We start from the raw sequence: 17,506 nt of genomic DNA on the forward strand, positions 1-17,506 counted from the left end.
CAAAAGTCAGGCTGAGAGCTCTGAGCAACCCACCTCTAATGAAATCAGAGCCAACAGTATTCTCCTCGTTTAGGAGAGAATACCGAGGAGAATACTGAAGAGGGAGAAATGTTTCACCTGTCTAGATGCATCAAAATTCTGCACACATCTACTTGCACCTGGAACTATCTCAGTAGCTTCATCCTTCTCCACCCCACAAACTCAGACTCTGGCTAGAAGTGTTGTAGGAGTCATTTGTCAGTGTTTAGATCTCAGTTTCCATCAAAAACACATAGCAGTTCAGAGCGACTAAATTCCCAAGGTCATCCATGAAAACCGCAGTTCATGCTAGTACATACCAAGTATTTCAGGCTCTTTCTCTGCTCTGTTCCTTTGCTTCATCAGGAATTGTACAATAACTTTCATTACACAAAACCAAAGCATAATTTATTTTGCATTTGCATCTTTATTCTACAACACAAGCAACATAAATAGTTCATACTTTTTGTTTTAAAATATTTCCATTTCAGAATTCAGTCAGAATAAAATATACACAAAATACAATTTGCAAGCCAGCTGACAGTGACTGCCCAACCACTGGACACCCAAGGACCATACAAAGCTAGCGGCACAACAGGACACGGTGGACATGGGGAAGTGTTCTTCTGAAGAAGAGCAGAAAGGTAGAGGAAGGAAACATGGATGAGACCAAGGAATTGCAGATAGGTATGAACTTGGCAGAAGGTAACCCAACGTTTGACAAGATAATTTATAGTCTCTCTTAAGAAGTACTATTGGCTCCTCCTGAATATACAGCTAGAGAGATTAAGTCCTGGGAATCATGTTTTGTGGTAAAATGCTTCTCTGGCAGCCATCATCATGGAAATAATATATTTTTTTTTAATTTTCAAACAGAAAAGACTTAGATCTTTGGCGAAATGGAGTGTCCACTCCCTTTGGCTTGCTTCCAGTTCTGGCTGAGGGGCCCATAGAAGTCTGTTTGCAGTCTCACAAAAAATGACAAAAGGTGGGGAGGGGAAAGTGGCAGAGAAGAGGAAGTGGAGGGAACTGAAAGAAGCTTCTGGCTGTTGTCATTGCACACCTTCAATCCCTTGCTCCCATCTGCTCTAGCAAACAGTGTGAGCTACAGGGCTCTGTCACCACCATGCTCTGCCCTTCCTGCTGTTCTCCCTTTGGTATTGAGTTCTGTCTTCCGCTGCAGAGTGTGGGGCTGAGGTGTCACAGCCTGATTGTGGAGGAGGTATTTGTCCCTTGCTTGAATCTGTGTACCTGCGCCTGTCTGCCAGCTCAGCTCTCACTGCAGCTTGCTGCTTATGGAAGTGTGGCACTTCACCACAGCCCAGATGGACCAAATGCATGGACAGGAAACAGGGCCCTGATGCTCCATGGGGGTCAGACAAAATTTATCAAAGTACATAAACTACCTTTTGAAAAGTGGGATGTTGGGGTAAATAGATCCTGTTGCCATGTTTCTTAACCAAAAATGCTTTCCATAAACTCAGCTGCCTGATTCAATGTGGCAGTGTAGACTATACAAAACTCAACTTGTGATTTTGCCAAAAATTGGAATTTGAGGGATCTGGTTCCACAGGCGAGCTCATTATTGCATTAATCCAGGATCATACAGAACAGCTCCACTAATATCCACAGAATTAGGGCATTTCTTCTTCCCTCTGCTTTTAGTTTTCAGCTTAGAGACCTCTGAGCACTAAGTGAAAAGACTGATGCGCACTTAGGCCACGTGTGTTTTCATTTTTAAATGTTTGGCCAAAACGATTTGTTTAGTATCATATTAGTGTCACATATAAAGTATGTGTTCTGAGAAGAATTAGTGGAAATGACTTCCTTGCAGTTGTACAACTTCTGGAGTCCCAGGCATGTTGCTGGTGAGGGCTGCTGAGACCCTTTGGTGATATCCCTACAGAAGCTCCGCTCAAATTAGGGAGGCTCAGTGAAGAGGGATCACTAGCTGCCACATGCTTTTATCTACATTGCATAAAATCCAACATTTGTGCTTCTGTGCAATGGTAAATTGGTCCTTTACATTAAAAGAAGAGAAACTTTTTTTGGTAAATTGATGGTACCATCTTACTTCTTTAACAGTTGTGGAATGATCAGCAACTAAAAAAAGCCTATTCCATGTCATACACCATGATGAGACCTGTACACAGGTCTTCCCATTAATGTGACTGCAGTAATTAGTAAATAGCCTGCTTAGACACCTTAGACATATCTTGGTATAAAGGGGGGGAGGGGAGAAGGAAGCATTTCATTTGTGAATTAAAACACACAAAAGAAGCTTTTGGTTTTAATTCACAAAAGAAATAAAGCACTGAGAAATGGCATTTCTAGAATGGATTGCTGAAGGTGACAAGAGCCAAACCACATGCATAATTTCTCAACAGGCTTCTATACAGATGAGCTAGGTGAAAAATAAATCACTTTGGCTTGCTGGATCTGTGCAAAAATGAGGATTCTCATTTTGCAGTACAGAGTTGTGTGGGTCTGTGTGCTGGTTCCCATGGATTTTTCAAGCAGGAGGTGTATGGAGGACAGCAGCAGAGAGGGTGACACAAAAAACTTTACAGGACTCCCCCTTTCCTGAGAACTTGCGAATCCGTATGCAGGGATTGAAGAATTCAAGGACTGAGTCCTGAGTATTAACGATCCCTACTTAATTTCCATTGATCTCGACAGCTTCAGCACTTTGAGTGCGGGCCCAAGCTGTGAAGAAAGGTACAAAGTGGAGGCAGAACATGGAGTTGGACTCTCCTTTCTAACTTGTTTGCCACTCGGTTTCATGCCAGTGCTGTGCTGGGCTCTGCAGTGTTGATACCAACACTGAGATGCTGCTATACAAAGCACAGGTGAACATTGTACATGGTACTTAGAGGTGGGGGTTTTATCTTTGGTGAGTGAGGACTTGTCAGTGAATTTTACATAAAGGTTTAAGTTTTAAACAAAACTTGAAGCTCAAACTGAAAGGGAAAGCACCTTACAAGTCACAGGTGTAAACTGTGCTTGGCCTTGACATGAACAAGCTACAGTGCAGATGACATACACTTTTCATCTGTGATATTGCCTGAGCTGGGAGTTGTACAAGGAAAGTATTGCCCAGGTCTGAGTGAATGTTTTTCTAATAACTCTTCCTATATGGTAAATTAAGTCAGTTATTCTAAAATGAGTGTTTATCCCTAGGAAAGTATTAAATCTCTATTTTAACATCATAAAGACATGAAGGCATCTCTTGTTAACCAAGAGATAGTGGTGGAAATTCAATGGCTGCTGAATGCTCAGAAAAGGTACCAGAGTAACTATTTGAACCATTGCTGGTGTGACACAAACATATAACACAGCAGATAAGCATATTACTAGTGTGGATTGCTGTCTGAAAATATGCTGAATGCCCAGAATATGGCAGTGACTGGAGCCACAGGTATCTGTACACATACATGTCAATCATCTCATATGACTGCATATGTTCACAGTGCAGAATGAAGTGCAAACATATGCAATGACCTGAGACCATGTAGGTTGGGGTCAGACCCTGCCCCTGTTCTGCAGGAAAAGGATAACTTTCCTGATGAGTGCTCTGCTTTTCTCAGCTTTGAATATTTGCACAGTGATGAGCTATTTCATGTGCTTAAAGGTAGTTGACGCTGGGCAAGCATCAACTCAAGCAGCAACTTTCTCTGTTAGCAACTGCCTACAGGATTTTAAAAGGTGATGTCCTTGCCTCTGCTACCTGTGGTGCTCCTGAGGAGGGCAGTGTGAATTAGGCAAAGGCAGCAGAGGTGCAGCTCTGGTACCTGAGAAGGATGTCGAGCTACCACATCTTCTTTTTTAAAGCATTTCAGTTGAGCAAAATTTACTGGGCCATCATTTTTAAAAACAACTGTCCAGTTCTATTAAAAAAAACAACATGTGACCTGTTTATATGACAAAAAAAATGCAAGGGCAAGAAGAGAGAAGAATGTAGTCATTAACCAAGGCAAAGAGAAAGAAAAAGCTCAGGCTGTAGTGCAGAGACTGGTTTGCTCAAGGTTCATATGTTTGGTTCAACAGTAAAGCTGCCAATACTCTGCCATGCATGAAGTTCTAGAGCTAACAGGAAGGATTTTAATGGGATACACATGTGAATACAAGGACTACTGCTACTGCTGACTGAGGTGCTTCCTCACTCACAAGCAGAAAGCAGAAAAGCCACTGTAGCATGGACATGTAGCTGGACATGACTGGGGTGTGCAGTGTTGGGAATTCCCCTTCTGAAGCTTAGGACAGGCTGATGCCAGCCCCCTTTTCCTGGGACTGTTCTGGCAGACTTCTCCTTTGGGTAAAAGCTTGTTTTATGAGGTCTGAAGGCATCATGCTGGCAGTCATGAGCCACGAAACAGGCCACACAGGACCTATGAAATGGTGATGTCACACATTTATTATTCTACTTCTTTGGGGCTTACTGATGTCTATAGCTAAACTAGCAGAAAAATTGCTGAGACTCTGATGAACCAACTAATTTTTTTTTATTTGTTTATGTTTTGAAGGTGCATCAGAAAGCTTTAGCTTCTACATCTCATGGTTGTGGTTACTGAAGTGGCCATGGGCTGCTCCCCTCACCTGGTTAGCATTTTATACACACAAGGAAAAGGAAGAGCAGCACATGCTGAACGTTGCCCTGTAAATAGCTCTGTAAGTAATTGCTGCTTCAAATATTCCTTCTCCCGTCCTTCTAATTACACTTCTGGAATTATTCAGTTACTTATGACTTTTTTAGGGAGGGGTCTTAATGAGCAGAGGCACTGAAGGTGACAATGGGCACTTAGTGCATAATTTGAAGGACAAAGCTCAAAACAGGCCAACAGCAACACAACAAATTTACTTGTCCTCATTTTCCAATGTGGTATTTTGTAGTGTAAATGGTTAAAATGAAATAACATTTTAGGCCAAGATGGTGGCTAATCAGGTAACACTAGGTTATGCTGTGTTCATGGGTTTGAGGGAGGTGGTGGTAATGGTATTGGCACTCCTAAAGCTTTTTTTTTACTGATTTACAGAAGGATTTTGTATTGCAACCACAATGCAACCATGGTGTTTCCTAGATTCTAGGACCTCTTCTGTAGTCCTGAATGATTTCACTGGTACTGCTATCAATTTTATTTCCTCTACATAATTTAGGGATTTGCTTTATTTTTAGATCAGTACAGCAAGGATCTGCATCCATTCAACGCATTTATAATGAAAACTATCAGAGTTGGCTGCTTTGCATATGGTTTATAATTCAGATTTCTGTCATTGTCTAATTAATGTACTGCTTTAAAAGCAGCTCTGTATAGATGCCAAATAAAAACTTTAACAAAAAATGTGACCACACTTTCACTCTACCTAAAGATGTATAAGAAAGACATGGCAACAGAAATCAAACTGTGCTACTACTCTCCCAGATACCAAAGCAAAATCTAACCTGTCCCTGAGGAAGTATTGAAACTGTTGGGGGAAAACTGACAATTGAAAACACTGTTAAATTAGTAATTCATAAAGTCAGTTTAGGTGATAGAAAAGAGATGTTTTTACCAAACTTTTGTGTTCTTTAAACAATTTAGCAAAAGGAAATTTTTGAAGAAAGAGAAACAGCACAACTGGCACTACAGAAAGTTACAGGACAAATACTCCCTGCACAAGACTAGCAGGTGACAAATGGGAAGAAGGCAATGGAGGGAAAAGGCAGGAGGAAAGTGTCAGACTCTTTGTAAACAAAGCAGCTTGGGAGATGGCTGTTCAGTGGGGCTTCTTGGCTCCCTCTGTTTTCCAGGTTTAAGATGCTAAAGCAGTTAGTTTTGCAAAATCCAGGCCTTACATAAAGAGATGACATCCTCAGGATGCTTTGGAGCAGGGACTGAAGCTGTATATTTAGTTGGCATGCACATTTTAAAAGCCTTGGGAGAACAGCATTAAGGGGTCACCCAAAATTAAAATCAACTCATTTTCAACAAGTTATCAACAAATGATATAGCATGGGAGTATGAGATGAAATGTCCCAAGGGCTGTGACATAACTTGTGCAGCAAGGTAACCCTTGCTTTCTATAGTGTGAAAAGCATCACATATGCATTTGACAACACAATAGTCAATCCTCCTCCTTCTCCTCCCTCTTACTAATAACAGCAAATTGCAATAGTCCCAATAGGAGTGCTGCATGGAGAGGGGATGTACCTCCATGAGGACCTGTACTTTTCTATTTACAGCAGCAGACAAGAAATGAGAAACAGGAACTATACCTCTCTTTCATACCATTTTCCATTTTGCTTCAGCTCCAAGTGCAGTGACATTTAACAAAGGTGATAAAGGTGTTCCTGGCTACAGCAGCTCTACATAAGCAAACATAAATTTCCAGTAGAATAATAGCTGCACTGGTGCTTAAACTGGAGCACTTTACTCTGCTTAGTTGAATGCTGGATACTGGCACATGCTGGTATTTGCTGTGGTGTGTCTTCCCACAGCTTCACAGGAAAGAGCAAAACAAACTTCTCTTTTTCCCTTAGAGGGAATTAGATATGTGGCAAAATGCTCAGCTGTAGGCATAGGAGAAGAGGCAGCAAGGGTGGTGCTGCAGAGAGGGCAGTTTGACAGTGCCATTTCTCTTTGAGCAGTACTCCGTAAGAGCAATGAAAGGATCAATAGTCTGTGCTTAGTTGACCCATTTTAGACCTGGGATTCTTTAGCTACTCCAAATGTCACTACAAAGGCTCCTCTTGGAGCAAAATAAATTTCCACTTTCTCTAGTCAGCAACACGTTTAGTTACTACAATAATCTTTAGTTGGCTATCCTCTCTCACGCCAATTTTTGAAGGGAAGATGTTACCCTAAAAAATGTCACCTTCTTACTTGTCCCATAGCCCCACCTTTTCACTGACTTGGATTTATTTATTTATTTTCTAAGTTAAATAGGTTTACTGACCTGGTTTGACACCCCCATGACAGCTGCACTCACAGCTCACTTCAAGTGTGGAAGTTCTACTGCAGTTTCAGGTGGCTCCCACTGCAGCAAATTTGAATTAAAATGAAGGCTATGAAATGCACCTCTTCTGGTAGGAGCCTGATTTACAGACAAGTTCTGGGGCCGTGCCAGATCCTCTAAACAGACTCATGCTTTGCCTCCTTTGCTGGTGTGAGTGAGGGACACACAATCTCAGGTGGACAGACAATATAAATTGACAAGCTCATTGTTTCCTAATTTCTCACCAACAAACAGGCAATTAATGAATCCCAAGTACTTTGCTGTAGACCTTGAATGTCTTCTGCCTTTTGCAACAGAGCCCAGCTTGGTTTAAATGATGATATCGTAAACTCGGCCCACTCTTCCCAGCCACTCCCGTACTGCCTGGCGGACACGGATATCTGTCACGTGGCAAGTCAGCTGGCTGATACAGGGAAACACTGCTGGCTGCAGGGCTGTGAAAGTTTGGTCTGGCAGAGCCTGAATCTGGTTGAGAACTGTCAGCACCATGTTGGTCCATGCCTACAAAGAAATTGGATTTAAAAAAAACCTCTTTAGAAGACCTTTCTAAATAGGTGAGCCCAGTGGTTGAGGCAGAAAATAAGGTATCTCATGAAGCAGACTGAGTAATGCCAGCATATTCATTTAATGTTCCTAAATCACTTGACTTTGTATTGCAGGTATCATGCTCACCGTTTCCTTTTTTTTTTGTCCCACAGTGAACAAAATCTGTCAAGTTTGATGCTTTCACTGATTTGTTCACCTGGACATGCAAACAACAAGCTTCTGTTTAGCAAAAGAACCCATTATTTTTCTCTGGAATTAACAAAAAATCCCAATTTTAAGTATAAAAGCAATGTGACAAGCAGCATAGCATTTTGAAAACCTTCAGTGGGCTACATCCCATAGCAGTAAGCAATGAGTTTGCTAAGGTGTCAGTTCTCAGGATTAAGGGCAGCTTTGGCCCCAGTCATAGAAGCACTCTTGACAGCTGAACTAGTATATGCCTGATGACACGTCCCTGAAAACTGACTTTCTTTTAATAGGGCAGAATCAGGTTTTTATTAATTCCAGCTCCTAAAGATTCAATCCTCATCATGAGAACTTCATTATATTATACAATATTTAATAAAAAGATTATAATAACATAAAAAATGTATAGGAATATTTTTATTTATTGCTATTATTATTAGCTTTCTACAAGAATGTCCTACCTGTATCTGGGCCTCTGCATCCCTAATAGATATACTCAGGGAGCTGACTGTGGACCCTGAACGGGGTCTCTTCTCTTGTCTCAGGATCTCTGGACCAGCACTGAATGAATGCCTCATTTGACCTTGATCTAGAAGATGTTGAGGCCGCTGGAGTACAGGTGAGTCTGGCCCTCTTGAACCCAGGAGTTCCCCTTTCTTTTCCACTTTGACCTCTTTGGTGAAGGATGTCATGGCCTGTTGCTGCTTTCTCTTCTTATATTCTGTCATAAACTTGGAGATGGTTTTGTCAGTGGCTATGGTGTAGATTTTGTTACCAGCACTCTCCCACCATTCTTTTTTCTTGGTTTGCTCTTTTTTTTCTGGTTTAGGACTCAGGGGTGGGGGTAGCAGCAATATTTCTCCACTCCCTCCTCGAGGTGTCAAGCTGTCTCCCAGCTGGTCCCTGATTTGACTTCGGTCATCTTCTGATGGTGTGTCCTTTCCGGACAGCCCTCCAGTTGATGGGGTAGAGGTTTCTGAGTGAAAAGATGGTAAAATGAAGAAAGAGTCACCTTTGAACACGGGAGGCTCCTCTACGTTGTTCTCCAGGTCCAGATGCATTTGGATGTAGTTGTTGCACAGTTCCATGCAGAGCTTGTGAAGCCGCTTGATCAGCCAGCCCCAGTCTGCATTGCTGACCGGCTGGACGCTCAAAGATGGGATTCGAGCCCTCCACTGCCTCTTCTCCTTCCCTCGTGGGGGACTGACCTGGGCAGTTTCTTCAAAAATGTCTTCATCTTCTGAAGAACACTGCTGTGATGAGTCCGTGCTTCTCTCATCATCTTCAAAGAGGATCTTTTTCACTTGCTCTGCAGTGATGCTCTCCTGGTTTGTCAGGATTGCACAAACCAAGGCATGGAAGTAGATGTTGAAGCTCATTGCTGACTGGCGATACAAGTTGGCAGCTCCACCAATGCCAGACACTTTTTTCAACAAACACTTCAGCCCAGGTCTGGTGTCAAACTCTCTGGCTGTTCTGTAGGAGTCCAGGAGTAAGTCAAAGATGACAGCCAGGTTTTGCATGGAGATGTACCTGAGAAAACCAGCCAACTTGTTTTCTGGTACTTGTATTGCCATTTTCTCCTCCAAGTTAGAAGGGCCTTTAACAAATTCTTCCAGTAAGATGTCATATAAATTCTGGAGCAGTACTTGGTGGGACAGCAAGCTCACCACTATTGTCCTGAAAGGAATACTTGGTAAACCAAGCATGGAAGGAAAAAAATCACAGAATATTAAAATGGTGCATTGTGCTTATACTAAGAATAAAAGCACACTAAGATATTTCAGCCTGCTATATCTGAGGAATTTATTAACACACAAATTATTCTTCCACCAACATGTCAGATAATCATTATTTTGCCATGAAAAATTGGGGCCAAAACTAGTTTACTGCTCAGTTTCCATTTCCACTAATGCCCAGGGAGTACTTCTTAAAAATAAACCATGAAGAGGTATCCAACCAATAAAGAAACATGTACAGGAACATCAGCAGTGCAATGCAGCATGCAAAGAAGCTGAAGTCTGGCTGAAGGCACATTTCACTGCTTGCTCTTAAGACTTCAACTTGAACACTGAGAGCCTAGCATGGACATATCTATTCCTATTCCTGTTCGTCACATATGATATTGGGTGATTCTTAGCTGTGCTCCTGTTAGAGAGATGCTGGGAGTTATTTTAGCCCTCAGTGATTTTTGATTTGCACAGGGGACACAGGAATGGCAAATGCCTCTGACCAAAGTTTTCCAGTCTTTCACCAGTAAATAACACTGAGAGGCTTACAGGCAAGCAAGGCTTGGAAAAAAGACAGGATTAGGGTTTGGTATCTCATGGATTTCAAATTATAAACCTATCTTAAGGTCTTTTAAAAAGATGTTTATGTAAGATTACAGGGCAATGTTGTAAATGAAAATGATGCACATAACAATACTTGGTTTGATGTGATGGGTCAAGTTCTAATTAGCACAGCTATCAAGTAAGCAAGAGATTTTTCAGTTTGCTTGCAATATTGAAGTTTCAGATCTAATTCAAAGCAAATCTTCATGTAACATGAGAAGTTCTGTAGTAGGCCTTTGACTTTTTTGTTGCAAAAATTATTCTGCTTTCATTAAACAACTTTAAAAAGTGTTTGGGAATACCAAGACAAAAAGCCAATATTTTTTGAGAAATCCTATCAAAACACAGTTTTGAGAATGCAACATTTTTAAAAAAGTTCAGGCAAAACTGTTATTCAGTTACATTCCCTGTGTCACTTTGCCTACCATGACACAGCTGATACATCAGTAAAATTTAGTAGTCTTATTATTTGACAGTGATAAAATGTTAATGATTAGCACATACAGTTGAGCTCTTTATGGGGAAGTAGTTTTCTGCTGTAAAAATCATTAGAGGCTCTGACTCAAAAAAGCTCTTAAGAGCATGTATAAAGTTAAATGAGAGCTTGCAGTGATTTCAAGCAACTAATCCTGTTCCAAAAGCAGGGTCAGGAATGAAGGAGATCTGCTTTCCTTGTAATAGCCAAAAAAGCAATTTACAAGGACAGTATAAAGTACTGCTCAATCCCAAAAGAAACTGGTAGAGAACTACAGGTGAAAACACAATGCCAAAGCTGGTTAAGGATAGTATTTTCTTACTCTGACCAAAGTCTCAAACTGAAATATATGATTACTTTTCAGGAAGAAGAAAAGCTCCCTTACCCCAGCTTCCTGTGAAACGATGCAGCATTAAGGAAACAAAACCAAAAGGGAGAAGTGAAACCCTGCTAAGGTTAAAGCAAAACTTTTGGAAAGGCCACATTTACAATCGTGCATGATTGCGATATTACTGCACTGCTGTAGCAAATAATATGAAAACAGTGGCACAGTCAACTTGTGAGCTGTGTTTTGGTGAAAAAATGAGCATTGCTGGGATAACACTTGGCTATGGGCATACACACCTTTAGAAGTTGGCTGGACAAAGCACAGTGTGAGAGCATTCAGAGTTTGCATTAATTGCAAGCTTTATTTACTTGTTTAAAGACAAGCAAGACCCTTCCTGCCCTTACAAACATAGCCTGTTAGATTGCATGGCCTTAGGTGTAATGAGAGGTGAATATTCCAGTCTTTTGCTTTGCATTCATAGTAACAGGAAGAATGCCCTGCTAGCCTTTGGATAAAGTAGATATTTTCCCCTATAAAGGAATGGTTTAACCTGTGACTTCAAGCTTTCTTTGTGCAGGGCCCTGTTCTCTGATGGTGAGGCAACAGAGCACCTGCTCTCAGGGGAAAACTTCTGTACAGCAGTGTAAGAATAGAGATATCTTGCGTGGTCTTTCTTCCTGTCTATCCAAAGAAGGACCATCACATTCTGGGTCCTTGTTGCAAGCAATAGTTTAGATTTGAATGGTATAAAACCATGTTTGGTATCTCGCAAAAGACAATGTCATGCTGTTATATACCTTGCAATACAAACACAAACCCTGAATGCAGAATTCTGATTCTTGGCCCAAATGATGGTACAGCAGTTGTTTAAACAACCATGTGCAAGCAAAAGGAAATATTCTTTCACAGGATCAGACTATAGTGCAAACAGATGAGTTTCTCGGGTGGTAACATAGCAGAAAGACTTCCACAGAAATAACGTGCAAAGCAAAAACAACGCTCCCTAGCTCGATGTTGACAGCTTTGCAGTTTTGGATGTGGTCTCTTCAGTTTATAATGCCCCAGTTCATCCATTACCTTTTTCTACCTTCTTAACAAAGTAATACTGAATTTAAAAGACCCTTAGTGAAGCAGACATTGCATTTGCTAGCTATCACTAAAACTGCAACAGTGTCACAAAACCTAATTTGATCAGTGTATTCATTTTTGTTGATGAGCCCTATGGAGAGGTATGATTTACCAGGCTCAGTTCAGCAATATTTTTATCTTGCTTTTAGTGACACAGTGTCTTCCTTGGAAGATATTTTACCTTCTCTGGTTATGCCCATTTGGTTTCTTATCTGGTGGCAGGTCAATGATGAGCACACATGACTGGGCATGTTCAAACCCTTCCTTGTTGCTTGGGGTTTTTGGGGAGCATTGAGTCTCCAGCATAAAGACCTAGAAAGCAACAAGTTACAGAAAACAATGAGTTTAGTACTTGCAGTGGGTCTGGGAATAGGACTTCCTGCAGTGTGAAATATCTGTCATTCTGAATTATTTTACAGTGATAGAGAGAATGCGAGGTATCCCCTGTGGCAGACCTTCCCTGTAGTATGCTACTTTGGTAAAACAGCAATGGGCTGCCTCCAGACATCCAGTGGGGTGCAGGGCAAATGACCGACTTATTTTTCTTTGAACTTGTTTAAGGCATAACACGAAATGCCAAACCAAGCTTTCTGCTGTCTGCATGCTTCTATCTGAAAGCACCATGTACAGTGGAGACAAGGACCCGTTTGCACAGTTAGCCAGTTGCACCTAGAAAGGTGGTTGTTGGAAGATTATTTTCAGCCATGAAGATACCACCAAATATGCAATCCTTTGGGCGTGTGCTGTAATTTCACCACAGACAGCAACTAAATACCAAGCAGCCATGAACTTACCACACCCCACACCCCATCTCTCTCAAGGATGAGGAGGGGAATCAGGGAAAAACAGATAAACCCCATGGGTTGCTATAAAAGTGGTTTAATAATTTAAATAAAATACAGTAGTATCATCTACCATCACCACTACAAAAAGGGCAACAAAAAACAAAAAATCAAAAAAAAAAAAAAGAAAAAAAAAGAGAGAGGGAAGTAAAATTTGTACAGTATCATTGTTCATAACCCAATGACTGATGCCCAGCCTGTTCCTGAGCAGCCCCTGCCAGACAACTCCCCTCATTTACATTCTGAGCATGACACTCTCTGGTATGGGATATCCCTCTGGCCAGTCTCCACCAGCTATCCTGGCTGTGCTTCCCCCCAGGCTTCTCATGTCCCCCCTTACTGGCAGAGGGTGGAAAACTGAATGGTCCTTGACCTAGTGTAAGCACTATTCAGCAACAACTAGAACATCAGTATGTTATCAACATTATTCTCATACTAAATTCAAACCACAGCACCGTACCAATTACTAGGAAGAAAATTAACTCCATCCCAACCAAAATCAGTTCAGTGAGAAACAGGGAAACAACTCTCAATTGCTGTGGATTTGTTTTGTAGCTTCATAGTTGTAGCAAATCCTCACTGCGGAGGAAGCAGGGAGTGCCACTGATCGTGTCTACAAGAAAAGTATTAATGTTACATTCCCTGCTTTCTTGAATTCTGCATCTTTAAAACTTAATTTAAAACATATTTTCTATTCAAACAATGTCTGCCACTACTACATTATGTGTGATCACCAATCCTGGTCTGTATGTCTCAGATTTTCAAGCGGCATCAGAGTATGATTTATCAAGTCAGAAATTGACACCAAACATCTGCTGGATGTTTTAATCTATCTGCTTTCCCAGGCTGAAACTGTCATATGGTATTTACAGTTTTATGGTACCCTGCAGGTCATTAGGTTCAGTCTGCTGTATTTCAAAGAACTTGTTTCATGTAACCACTTTCATAGAATGAATAACCTCCATTGTAGTCAAAAGAACCCTAAGAAGGTTCCAAGTTTGCTCTGCTGATTCTGATTAGGAGTTAGTGAATCATTTGTTAAATGTCAGCATTATCCTCTAGTTCCCAGTAACTCTTTTTCTTCTTTGCCTATAAATACCTAGATATTTATAGAGAAAAATGCTTGGATAGGTTAATCAAATCTTGTTTTCCTATTTTCATATCACCATCTCTGTTCTAGTGCAATTTTTGTCCTTTGAATTTATCATTCCTTAACAGAGTATTCAGAAATCTATGTGACATTCTTGATGAGGATTCACAGTGACACTACTATTTCCCTTTATCAGAAACATCTCCACTGATGAATGCTATCCTGGCAATTTTTAAAATTACAATAGGCTCATTGTCAGTCCTCTCTAGATACCCATGCATTTTTCCCATGCTAGGCATTTCAAATACCTGTTTACAGGGCAACAGTTCTGAGGTTTTCTTCTTTTTTTTTTTCTTTCTTTCCTAGTTTTTGTTATATTTTCTGAATACTACTATTAGACAATTGATGTTAGCCTGGTGATGAGAAAGTCTTTGGCTATAGGGTTTGTGAGGAAGATGGTGTAAAAAAGACACTTTCATAAAGAAAAGCTCCAAGTTCAAAAGGTTTTCTGACTTCCCCTGAAATATCTGTCAGTACCTGCTGTGCCATGGCTCTGATCCTCCAGTACTCAGCTTCAGCACTTGGGGAGAGGGAGGGGGCTGCCACCTTCACTTCACAGGCATCTCCACTGAAGCTTTCAGTACCACTGTGGAAATAGCCCAACAGGTTCTATAGAGAGACACAATATCAGAATTTCACTGTGAGGTAAACAAATGACTAAAGCCATGTCCAGCCTGTTTGTGTGAAATACAAGATTCAGTGGCCTTTGCCATTCCCACCAGCTGGCCACCTGCCATCTAGAATTAACATATCCAACATAAAGGCAGCTTTTTATGGATAATGGTCTGCACAGACTTCACAGGATTTTTTGTTTACAAATCAGACAGTGAATTGAAAACTAGTCTATATGGAGCATGCAGCTATAGCAAAGCAACATCGTCTTCTACCTAGTTTTTGTAAATCCAGAGGAAGAAATTGATCAAAAGTGAAATTTTCACCTATTGAACCCTTCTGATTTCAAGGCAATTTAAAATAAGTCTGAACTGAAAGCTACTAGTGTGATCTGTATACATTTAGAAAAACTGATTTCAATCTCCACTGTTCCAACATGTTTAATTGTGAGTGGTCAAAAGTTAGCGCATTCACTGTGTGATTACATTTTGACTGACAGCAAAATGGCAATTTTACCTTTACTGGCTCCAGAGTGGCAGAGAATGCATCCTGCAAGGCACAACATGCAAGCCTCCACATCTCTTCAGTAAAAACAGGCCCTGCTGTCACCAACACATACCTGCAAAGACACAGGAAAATGTTACCATGTTCAAGAAGGAACTAGACAATTCTTGCTCCTAAAAGGAGAAGGTTGAACATCCCCATCTTTGGAAGTGTCCAAAGCTAAGCTGGATGGGGCTTTGAGCAACTTGGTCTAGTGGAAAGTGTCTCTACCCATGGCAGGGGAGTTGAAACTCAGTGATCTTTAAGATCCTTTCCAACACAAACCATTCTATGAATCTATGAAAACAGAACAAAAGGCTTACTCAGTAGCTAGCTAATGTTATCCAATTTCTCAGTTGTTATCCTAACCTATTTTTGTAATTACACAATAGTTTTGACTTCTTTTTCTCCTTTGTTTTTCCTCTTTAAGTAGACATCTTGCCACAAGAACCACACACTATGTAACTGTATAAATGCAGCACTTATTTTGATTATGACTGTAATAGTCTGCAGACTTAGAAAGGTGCTAATTACCTCTAAAGACCTATGAATGCCAGGAGAAGATCCTTTTTCTTAAGGATCAATTATTAACTAACTATATATAAGTAATGTGCAAGTGCTTTTTTTGAGAATCATACATGAAGTAACGCCCAAAATCACAAGTCCTGAAGCACAATGAAAACAGCCAGAAAACGTTAATGAGTGTAAAATCCATTATTCCACTAAAAAGACCTAAGACATATTGTAGACTTCTTTTGAGATGTTAACCATCTTATCAGTCCGCAAGTTCTTCAAAGAGAATCTTTTTTGAATGTGCTTAGAGTGAACAGATTGGGTTACCTGATACAGGAGCAGCCAACTCTGGAAATAATTTCTGTTGGTTCTGCTACACAGGCTACCAGTAACTTGAAAAGATCTTTCAACATAGTATTGATCATATTTTCATAACCAATATCTATAAGAAAAAAAACACAGACTGGTTTTAACATCATTGCCTTTTCATTATAATGAGATAAACAGTCTTGCTACCCTTACTGCTATTCAGAGAATTTGCAAAACCAAATGCTTTTTATGCAGCTATTGAAACATGCATTGCATCAAGCTGAAAGAAGAACAATCCTTTTTAAGTTAACAATATAAAATGTCTGGACTGAAGTGGTACAGGAGAAATCATCTTAGATCCTGTTTCTGATATTCTAGTTCCTTATGATCAAAGCATTTGTATCTTCTTTTGGGAATATACTAAAGATTATGATCTTTTAATTTTGAAGACAGCCCTGCTCTGAGAAGGAGCCCGGTCTAAATAACTTCCATAAGTGTCTTACAATTTTTTTCCCCATAATTCTAAACTCTATAAAGAAAAAAAAAAATTCCAATCAGAAATTTTAAACTCTCCTCCTCTTTTATGCCCGAGCAACCAAAAAAGCAATGAAACCACCTCCTCAAGTAGTTATTCAGCAACATTTCACTGGTGACAGTAGATAGGACACTACAATGACATACCTGAGTGTATGAAATTCTGAATGTGCTCCACTACGAGTTCACTGGAAAGGCCAATGGCATGCTTGAAATTAGAAGATGCCACATCCCAGTAAGAGTGGTCACCATGGCTGCGATGGAGCCAAAGAGACATCGTGGGAAGAAGAAGATGTACAACTGCATAAATGCCAAATCCCGGTCCTTAAAATAAACACAATAATGGTTGTATGTACCTGCTTACAAAGCCTACATGCTCAGTAAATTTGCTAACTTGTTAGCAAATGCTGAAGCTTGAGGTAATGCTGAAGGAAAGAGGTTCTGAAACTTTTTTGTGGGATGAGAGTGGCAAAATTTGGATGTAGTTGTGATGTACATTTAGCCAACTTTTACCTGCAGTCCTTCCCAGCAGATCTGCAGGATTATGTAATTTTCTCTTCCATTTGCTAGACAAGAAGCAAACATTTTCTGTGGCTAGGGCATCGATAGAGTACCACACCTCTTTATTGTGCAATGAATTTAAGCATATGTTCAATATGCTCTTACAAGATGCCTTTTATCAACAGAATGATGGATTAAGTGGAAGAACTTATCAGCTCTGAGAAAATCCCTTTGTGGCAGAGAATGTCTCTGTGCAGCTTTAACACAAGTAAAATACCTGACAGAAATGGCTTAGGAGTCTAAAAGGGTTGGTTAGGAGTCCACTAGCTCACATTTTATCAGGCCCTTTCATTACCAGGTGTCTTGGCAACATCCCTTAGCAACTCAAAGAGCAGATCCAAAGTAGGAGGCTGATGCTGACGGGGACAGTTGGATATGGCAGTTGTTAATTCTTCCAGCAGAATAACCCAGACATTGATAAGGCCTACAAGTAAA

General features: G+C 40.5%; 1 protein-coding gene across 6 annotated transcripts in view; it reads right to left on the bottom strand.

The window, feature by feature from the left end:
- Positions 1-425: 425 nt before the first annotated feature.
- Positions 426-17,506, bottom strand: part of ARFGEF3 (ARFGEF family member 3) — a 93,909-nt gene continuing 76,828 nt past the window's right edge. For 4 of the 6 annotated variants that reach the window (XM_038131532.1, XM_038131531.1, XM_038131528.1 and 1 more), the window contains 9 exons: positions 17,367-17,495; positions 16,658-16,834; positions 15,995-16,109; positions 15,128-15,230; positions 14,477-14,608; positions 12,189-12,319; positions 10,937-10,945; positions 8,205-9,435; positions 426-7,512 (listed from right to left, as the gene is read on the bottom strand). In XM_038131532.1, coding sequence (XP_037987460.1) covers positions 7,321-7,512; positions 8,205-9,435; positions 10,937-10,945; positions 12,189-12,319; positions 14,477-14,608; positions 15,128-15,230; positions 15,995-16,109; positions 16,658-16,834; positions 17,367-17,495 — 2,219 coding nt within the window. In that variant the 3' untranslated portion in view covers positions 426-7,320. The remainder of the gene's footprint in view (positions 7,513-8,204; positions 9,436-10,936; positions 10,946-12,188; positions 12,320-14,476; positions 14,609-15,127; positions 15,231-15,994; positions 16,110-16,657; positions 16,835-17,366; positions 17,496-17,506) is intronic. The other 2 variants (XM_038131529.1, XM_038131533.1) reach the window with 1 other exon arrangement.

Source organism: Motacilla alba, chromosome 3 (assembly GCF_015832195.1).
Source record: "Motacilla alba alba isolate MOTALB_02 chromosome 3, Motacilla_alba_V1.0_pri, whole genome shotgun sequence".
In the NCBI taxonomy this organism is placed as follows: Eukaryota; Metazoa; Chordata; class Aves; order Passeriformes; family Motacillidae; genus Motacilla; species Motacilla alba.